The sequence below is a fragment of the Engraulis encrasicolus genome, chromosome 2 (genome assembly GCF_034702125.1).
Source record: "Engraulis encrasicolus isolate BLACKSEA-1 chromosome 2, IST_EnEncr_1.0, whole genome shotgun sequence".
Taxonomy (NCBI): Eukaryota; Metazoa; Chordata; class Actinopteri; order Clupeiformes; family Engraulidae; genus Engraulis; species Engraulis encrasicolus.
The window spans coordinates 13280008-13290007 of NC_085858.1; the positions used below are offsets into that span (position 1 = coordinate 13280008).

At 43.3% G+C, this 10000-nt stretch overlaps 1 protein-coding gene across 1 annotated transcript in view; it reads left to right on the top strand.

Moving 5' to 3' along the window:
• Positions 1-10000, top strand: part of LOC134468661 (alpha-1,6-mannosylglycoprotein 6-beta-N-acetylglucosaminyltransferase B) — an 89226-nt gene that overhangs the window by 50291 nt on the left and 28935 nt on the right. Inside the window, exons 8-10 of the mRNA XM_063222558.1 lie at positions 1075-1206; positions 5166-5299; positions 7084-7214. Of these exons, the coding sequence (XP_063078628.1) occupies positions 1075-1206; positions 5166-5299; positions 7084-7214 (397 nt within the window). The remainder of the gene's footprint in view (positions 1-1074; positions 1207-5165; positions 5300-7083; positions 7215-10000) is intronic.

Sequence of the window (10000 nt, forward strand, 5' to 3'; positions counted from 1 at the left end):
TCTCTTGTCTCTCTTTCTTTCTCCTTCTCTTTCTTTTTACTTCTCTTTCTCTGTTTTCTTTTCTGTTTTCGTTCTTTCTCTTTCTCCCTCTCTTGCACACTCCTCTCTGTCATCCTCTGGTTTCACGTCTCACTCTTTATACATTCATCTTTTTATATTGTTCTGTATCTTTCTCTCTCTTTTTCTGGGTCCCCTCTCTCTCCTTCTGAATCCACATCTCTCTCCTCTCCTCTCCGCCTCTGTGCCCCTCTCTAGTGTCTCAGTTCTCCACATGAGTCCCCTGTCTCTCCTGAGTGCTGCTGAGCTGGTGCTGAGCAGAGCAGAGCTGAGTGTAACTGTACGTCCCCAAACAATGAAGCCATCTCCTCCCAGATCTCCTCCTGAGCTCCAATGAAGCCATCTCCTCCCAGATCTCCTCCAGAGCTCCAATGAAGCCGTCTCCTCCCAGATCTCCTCCCAGATCTCCTCCTGAGCTCCCCTGCCCTGATGGCTGCTGCTCTGGCTGCTGCCATGCTGAGAAAGCTGATGAAGGATTCCTCTTTTGAGCATTTCACTGTCACTGCTGGTCACAAATAAGAGCTTTAGCTGTGATCACACACAGACACAGAACATGCTGTGGGACAATTACACACATTTGGCTCCTGCACGCATGCTTGATCAGGATGTGGAATTGTATTAGGTTTTTTGCATACTTGAGGTGCTTGTTATTGCTACATTTATCATGGCTACACTGTCATACTTACTGTGGCTATTGCCAGGGATTCTCATCATTGGCATACGGGTCTGTTCGCCTATTGTACAGGACACATTGGTTTCTGCCTGTAAGTGATATTGTAGGATTGTATGCACTGTACATTGCATTCAGTCCCTATTGATACTGTATAGTGTGCATTATGCTCAATATTGCCTACATTACCCGAGAGACATCAATACGAGAACAGAGTTCCATTTATATTCCAGCATTATGCTTGGCCAATAAAATATGTGGTCTGTGTGTGTGTGTGTGTGTGTGTGTGTGTGTGTGTGTGTGTGCGTTTGTGCGCATGCGTGTGCGTGTGCGTGTGTTTGTTGTAGGTTTCTGGGGGTTCCTCCTGGGAGAGGCAGCTGTCCTCTGACTGGTGCGTTCCCCTTTGACCTGGTCTACACCGACTACCACGGCCTGCAGCAGATCAAGAAGCTCATGGGCCTCTCACTCAAGAAATACAGGTTAGTACACTGCATAACACACACACACACACACACACACACACACACACACACACACACACACACACACACACACACACACACACACACACACACACACACACACACACACACACACACACACACACACACACACACACTGACACCTATTTCTTTCTTTGTCCGTCGTTCTCTGTCACATACAAAACAGAACAATGTGCCAGTTTTCGCTTCAGTATTTATTAATTTCAAGGCATATTAGATGTTTTCACAATGCATGTGTTTCTTTATGTGTGTGCGTACATGTGCAAGGGTGCATCCATCAGTTGTTATGGAGTAGCTTGAAGTCATTTGTCTATTCACACATACATTTTTCCTTTTTCTCTCTCTCTGTTTCTCCGTCTCCCTTGAGGGTGTGTGGGTAGCTCATGACTCAGCATTGTTCTCCCAAACCCGAGTGCCGCCAATGATCCCTCCCCCAACTTTATCCATCTCTTATCCTGGACTCACCCATACTTCCTGTGGCACTGCACAAAAAAGTTGCAGTCATGTCAGATTGGAAAATCAGGATATCTCTACCTTTTCAGTTGTCCCCCTAGGGACACAGGGACACAGTTGATGACATGAGTGATCAAGCTCCAAGAACCTCCAGAATTTCAATTTTTCTCACTACTCATACTGTACATACTGGAATGAGTGCTGATTGGTTGAAAGCTTTGTCCTGCATTTGACGGAGGGCAGGTTAAGGCCATCTCTGAAAAATCAGTTAGTGCTTGGCATTGGACGGGCGACCCATCACCAGCGCTGATCCTGAACATCTCACCAGCCCCTCAGAGTACCATATGAGTAGCCTGATCATCATCGACGTTCAAATCTCTTCGAGACTTGGTCTGACCAAGAGCATAACAATTAACATTTCCCAAACGGCATGGTTGACCCGCCTCCCTTGGTTTGCTTATGGTTGTTTGCTTAGCGACAAAGTGGGAGGAGTTTCCGTACGGAACATCTCTAAATAGAGTTCTTCAGCGGAAGCGGAAGCATGTAGTAGATTGTAGTCTTTCATGTTAGCATTTAAGGACGTCCTGGTTCCTATCGGCTTCCGGCCTCCATTGGGAATGAATAGGGGTAAATTTCAAATAAGCTCCGAGTGCAAGCACGCGCTTAGCGAACCCCCGCAAACTGTCGAGGGTGTTAAAAATAGGCTGTAGGTATGACATGGTTGATCATTTTGTGTCAAACTTCGACATAAATACGATGTTGCGTCCATATGCTAAACCCGGAAGCTTTTGGCGACTACAGAAGCGGCGCCTGTATCTAACGGCATGTACGTGCGGAGGGTTGTAACCATGGCAACCAAAGGAAAGTATGTAGTTCGGAAGTTTTAATGATCAGAAAGGGGTTAGCAATATTGAATTATAATCGTCATGATTTAACATGTGAATACACCAACATGATGATACGATCCGTTCCACTAATGAGAAAGGGATGCGGGGACACGCTAATGTTCGTTGTTGCCGTGCAACTTATATTTTTGCCAAACCTGAATCTCTATGGCGTTTTGCAATGTAAAAAATCGCCATGGAACCGGTAGTCCAAACGCCGCATACAAGTTGACGTCAACGCTGAAGAGCTCTATACTGAACATACTGAACTAACCTATCATCCCCTTTGAGTGCTTTTGACATATGGGGTCATGCGTCAACACACTGTCATTTACATCTTATCCCAGCCTCTGTCTTCTTTTTTATTTCATAATGACCATTTCCCTCAACCCATTTTAACGGTCAGTTCATAGTCCATACACTAAGCTACATACTGTATAATTTAGCGTAATTATTTCCATGGCAATTAGGGATCATTTGTTGTGGTTAATGGTACAGAAGAGATGATCATGAATAGGCTGCAGCCGTATGTCTACGTGTGGGAAGAGAGTTGATTAGTCTCCGCGGCTATGGATTCCTTTGGCTGAGCAGCTGGCCAGCCTGGTGGGCTAATTTCTTATCAGCAGTGGAGGTGTGGTGTTGCGGGGTCCCGCCTTCTTATTCACTTTTCTATGGAGCACTGCCGCACATTCTCTCTCTCTCTCTCTCTCTCTCTCTCTCTGTCTCTGTCTCTCTCTCTCTCTCTCTGTCTCTCTCTCTCTCTCTCTCTCTCTCTCTCTCTCTCTCTCTCTCTCTCTCTCTCTCTCTCTCTCACACACACACACACACACACACATCTACAATGTGTGTCTATCTATCTATCTAAATATGCATACACACAGAGGAAAATAACTGTACATTGTACACATAAGGTATACATTAGGAACATGTGCATAAATATGTATTCAAAATATGTATAGAAATACATATTTAAATGTGTATGTGCATAAATATATAGCCCCTCACTATCTTATTCTGTATTTCTGAACCCGTCTTGGTTTTTTCTTTTGTATTGAAGATGTATTTCAGCCTCTGTGTTGTCAGAGTCCAGTTCTCTGTTGCGTTGTCAGCCCCTGTATGCACTCTGGGGTCATCTCTGAGAGTCTGCAGGACCTCGAAACAACTGCTGAGCTCTGAACATGAGGCCCATAGCAACACAGTCTTCTATGCTGCAGCCTTTTTTCATGGTCAGACCTTGAGATTGATTGAAAAAAAACAGAACTTGGACCTACAGTACAAAAAATTCAAAGCTACTGAAAAGCTTTTTATCTGCTTTAGGAGCATGGAGGTATTATGCAATGTTTTGCATTTGTATGGAGGATCTGGCTGTTGTTGTTGGAAAAAAAATATTTCAAAGTGCACCATTATGGCAAAAATCCATCTGATGATGGTCTGTGGAGCCGTCTTGTCTAGCTGGTATCACTGCACTTTACTGTCAGTTTTTTTGTGTTTGTTTGCTATCTCATTTTAGAACTTCAGGCTTTTATCTGAAAGCTTTGTGTGAAAGTTTTGTGAAAGCTTTTTAGGCAAAAGAGACTGAGAAAGCGCATGAGCGGAAAAATAGATAAAGATAGAGGGATGGAAATAGAAGGGAATAGATATCTGGATAGATACATGGAGTTACATGTCTACTGCCCTGGGCAGATATGAGAGAGAGAGAGAGAGAGAGAGAGAGAGAGAGAGAGAGAGAGAGAGAGAGAGAGAGAGAGAGAGAGAGAGAGAGAGAGAGAGAGAGAGAGAGAATCTCTCTGTGCTTTATTCCTCTAAATTCCAGCGGTCTATTAACACATCTTCTCTTTCCCCAAGACTTTACAATAAAACTGATGCATACAATGCATAGCTAATTCCTTGAGTTTGTTTGCATACGTGTATGTGCACATCACAGAACTGAATTTTGCTTCAAAAGCATAGTTTTTATATACGTACCATTCTTTTTATTCCATTTTTAATTTTATTTTTATTTTATTTATTTTTGCTTCAACAAGGAATGCACAATTTTGTTGTGCTTGTCACAATGACAAATAAAAGATATTGTATTGTATTGTATTGTATTGTATTGTATTGTACTTGTGTGGTGGGGATGTGATGTGATGTGATGTGTGTGTGCGCTTGTGACAGGGGGGTACAGAATGTGTGTGTGTGTAGGAGTGTGAAGGAGGGCTGAAAAGAAAAGAAGTGCCAAGTAGTCCTGATACAGTAGGTGTGAGTGCAATAGCTGTGCAGTACAATAATGAATTCTGGTGTCAGCTCAGAGCAAACTGTTTAAACCTCAACTCCATCACAACACACAGCAGACACAGCAGCCAGATGATATCAGCACAAGGGACCATTAGTGCCACTCTACCAAGTGGACACCTCAAATCCAACATGTCTGTCTTTCTTTCATTCTTTCATTCTTTCTTTCTTTCTTTCTTTCTTTCTTTCTTTCTTTCTTTTTTTCTTTCATTCTTTCTTTCCTTCCTTCCTTTCTCTCTCCCTACCTCTCCCTCCCTCTCCCTCTATCTCTCTCTCTCTCTCTCTCTCTCTCTCTCTCTCTCTCTCTCTCTCTCTTTCTTTCAGGTGTCATATGCGGGTGATTGACACGTTTGGCACGGAGCCAGCCTACAACCATGATCTATATGCCACCCAGCACAACTACCGCTCCAACTGGGGCTACTGGAACCTCAACTGCCGCCAGTACATGACCATGTTCCGTAAGTTGGCCAAGCCAAGTGATCTTAGCTCTGCAGATGTGTAATAGTGTGTGTGTGTGTGTGTGTGTGTGTGTGTGTGTGTGTGTGTGTGTGTGTGTGTGTGTGTGTGTGTGTGTGTGTGTGTGCGTGAGCGTGAGCGTGAGCGTGAGCTCGTACAGTAATACTCAACAAGAATGTTAAACACAATAACAAAAGTGGTAGTCTGCAACCGTACATTGAAACAGACACAGGACTAAAACTGAAAACAGAAATGTGGTCTCGCCGTCCATAAGGATGGTTAAGAAGAACTCACACCTTCTGCTCCATATTTCATTGTCTTTAAGTCAAATAAGCCGTTGACCTTTTGCAAAACTTCCCTTGTACTCCCAAACTATGGAGAGATTCAGAACAACGGATAGCGACCGTCAAGAAGATGTCAGCAGTACATTGAGCTCCTTCAGTATACTAGCCCCAGTATTCCCTCCAAAGTGCTTCTCTACCTCACACAATAACACCCCATGCATCTTAAAATGATGGAGGGAATGTTTTGTTATGTCTTCAATTATCACCATCTGGGTGAAGACCCTCTCAGAATTTACAGAAATGTATCTGCAGTCATTCAAATCTAAGGAGGAGATTTTCAGTCTTTGACCTCTAATTCTAACTATCCATCTATTTCATGAAGTCCCTTTGTCTCTCTGTAATCTCTCTGCCCCCTCTGTGGTTCTTTGTCTCAGTTAATGACAGAAAATAACTTGCTGATGAGGTGTTTGTCTGGCTCAGCTTGAGGAGGAGATGGCTGATAAACAAAAGTCGTGACGTGAAATCCCACTGGCACCGTGAGAGCCTGACTCATTTAGAAGTCACTTGCAGATGAAGGCCGGCCATGCCAATGGCACACAGCAGATGAAGTGTGTGTGTAATCGTGATGGGTCACAAGTTCCCCAAACTGGATTGATCCATCTGTCCCTCAAGAGGCATCATTTGGCTGCACTGACACTGACAACGGTGACAAGAAAGACTGTTGACAATGACATTGAAATTGGCGTGCTGCTCAATTGACATTAGCACTGATACTGTAATGTTGACACTAACATTGTCACTCTTCTGTTGAAGTTGATGTTCCCCCATGACATTAATGTCAGCATTTCACAATATTATAACACAATACAAAACACACATACAACACTTTTTGCAAGTCTAACTAAGCCGGCAAGCTAAATAAATGAATGGCAGCACTGTCGTGGATCAATGACCTCATGAGCAGGAAACTCCATTGACTGCATGTCATTACTGCTACCAAATCATAATTAATAAATTAAACATATAACATATTTTGTATCTGCATTTACTTTACCGTATCAATGGCAGCACTGTCGTGGATCAATGACGTCATGAGCACGGCTTTCAGGAAACCTGAAAAAAACACATAGGCGCACATATTTCAAACCATTCACTACACATAATTACTGTTACCATATCATAATTGATCAATTGAAAATAATAGATTTAGTGGTTGTATTTACTTGCCTGTTCAAGTGCCATTAGTGGATATCACCCTTTATCAACAAACCCAATATATTTGGCAGTGCTCCAAATAAATGCTGTGAGCCGATAATGAAAATCGAATTACTTCGATTACATGAACACTTGAATGATCAGATAACACCAAAAACCTGATCACATCAACGTGATTTTATGTGCATTGTGTAAATGTGCCTACTGATGCTGACCCAGACACTGTCTGTTTGCCTACCTGTCTGCCAGTTTATTTATACATATGTATCGTGTATATCTATTCATAGCGCACACGCCAGACAACTCCTTCATGGGCTTTGTGGCGGAGGAGCTGAATGAGACTGAGAGGAGGAGCATCCAGAGGAACAAGGTGACCAACATGGCGGTGGTGTACGGCAAGGAGCCCAGCATGTGGAAGGTGAGACTGACCAACACACTCAGAGGCATGGGTGCCGCGAGGGGGGGTAAGGTGTTACAGATTCTAAGGGCCTGACAGCTCTGACAGGGCCCTGGAAGGATGCTGATAACATAATTTGTCATTATGGGGGCTCAAAATTTGAATCTTTCATGGGGCCCAAAATTTTTATCAGCGCCCCTGCTCAGAGGAGTACATGTGGGTGCAGTACACAGGGCTGGCCATGTGCAGGACCAATGAAATGAAATCCACAATAAAAGAAAAGCCAGAGGAGGACCCAACAGGTTGAAGCATTGCCTTTTTAGTACATTCATAGGAGTGATGTGGTCCTAAAGTCCAGCAGTGCTGTGGACTTTGCATTTCTTTATTGTGAGCCTGCTTTCCGACAGCATCCGCATCCTCATCTACAAAGCTGTCCTCATCACCATGAGAACTAATACATGACATACACGTAACAAGCCATTTAGTCATGTGGCTAACCGGAATGACCTCAAGTGATCTAACTAAAGGGCAACAACATTGTCATCTTCAAAGCCAACCTAATGCATGCATTACATAACACAAGGCACTTGCCCCAGCTCCAAACAAGAATGATCTAAGTGATCTAACTAAAAGACCAAGTGATAACAACATTGTCAACTTCAAAGTCATTTCCACCATTACTATGATTTTTTACATAATACGTATTTAGCCATGCTCCTAACTAGAATGACCCCGCATGATCTAACCAAAGGCAGAGTTAAACTCAGGGTTAGGTGTCTTTGTGTAGGGTCAGGGGCAGCTCCAAGGATCAATCTCATTAGTAGCTATTGATGTTCAATTTTGACGTTCTGATCATTAACAATTACAGCAGATCACAAGGTTTTCAGCTTTAGACCACCACCACCCAATAAAGGATCCTTTCTCCACCCAACAAAGGATCCTTTCACCACCCACCACAACAATATGTGTGGCTGTAGCAATTTTATTGACTTACAATATTGGGATTGTGGATGCAGTAGTGCCTTTTACAGGCAGCCTTGTTATTGTGACACATACAGTACATCTGTATCTTCTGATATTCTATTTGTTTTCTATTATGTCTATTAGTATTAGTATTCTATTAGTACAATACTAGACATCTCTGTCTGCATAATGCTGTAAAGCACTTTCATAGTACCTTCGCTTTTTTTACTGGGCACTTAGCGACAAGAGGTTACAATATAAACTTTCAAGCTTGACCGAAGCCGGTGTGTTAAAACAGCTTTTCATGGCTGGTCAATGACTCTGCTCCCCTTTGGCCATACTGCAGTTGGATGAGAAATATAATACTCTTGACGGGCATTTTTGGCATAGGCCGGCCCCTAACACAAACACAGGCCCCTTTCATACTACATCTTGACAGGCTGAAATCACTGTCTATATTGACGACGGGCAAATTGTGGCTCTAAGTTGTGGGCCAATCCCCAGGAAAACAACACCAACAGTTTCAGCTGTGAAGACTGGTGCCCCACCGGGAAAATGCCCTGTATGCCAGATTACCAGTCCAGCACTGCTCCTGATTCAGGTACATACTCCACACCATAGATAACCCTTTGATCCTTGTTAAAGGATATCTACTGTGCAGGTCCCAGTCCTGCAGTGAGTTGTAGATTTAGAGAGGACAATACTTAAATTGTCATGAAGTAACACCTTATGTTTATGTTTAATGATTAAAAAAATTGCCTTCTTCACCTGGGGGTGAAAAACCGTGAATAAATTGCTGAGATTGACAAAGTCATGGTGCCCTCCTCTTTATGTATATTTGTGTACAAAGTAAAACCAAACTAAAACTTTTAGCTTGTGGCAATTTCTATTTTGTGGTGAATAAAACTAATTAATCTTCACTCCGGTTACTACTGACAGCGCTCTGCCCCTTAAACCAAATCTCCGCCTATTTCTTCATGCCGGTGGCAACAGTCTCAGACATGAGTAATGGCAACAGATCAATTACTTGTTTGTACTTAATTATTTGTGTGTGTGTGTGTGTGTGTGTGTGTGTGTGTGTGTGTGTGTGTGTGTGTGTGTGTGTGTGTGTGTGTGTGTGTGTGTGTGTGTGTGTGTGTGTGTGTGTGTGTGTGTGTGTGTGTGTGCGCGCGTGCATGCGTGCATACCCATGCATATCTTTATGCTTATGCTGTATGTTTGTTTGAATGCTGTTGGATGGACTAAATGTGGGTGGGCAGACTGTGCATGTGTGTCTATAATGTGATTTGATTTCCACATGTGCCCCCTAGAGCACTAAATGCATCTAAAATGTTGATGAGCAGCTGTTTGTCTTCAGCAGCTGTATGTCATTCAAGCTTTACCCACTCCATATCACCCCCACCTCCATCATCATCATCATCATCATCATCATCATCATCATCATCATCATCATCATCATCATCATCATCATCATCATCATCATCATCATCATCATCATCATCATCACCACCCACCTCTGCCTTTGTAAATACCTCTATTCTGTGAGGAGTTTCAGGCGACACTGAGGAATGTAAATCTCTGAAGAGTTATGCACACAAGACACATGCAGGCACCCATGTGCACACACGCAGTCACACAGTCTCACAGGCAAGCACACACAAACACACACCCACAAACACGCGCACGCACGCACGCACGCATGCATGCACGCACGCACGCACGCACGCACGCACACGCACACACACCCACACACGCACACTCTCCCCTCACACATGATTACATACTGGCCCCCACAAAATCCATATTACAAACTCACATTTATGGAAACACAAATAAACAACCGC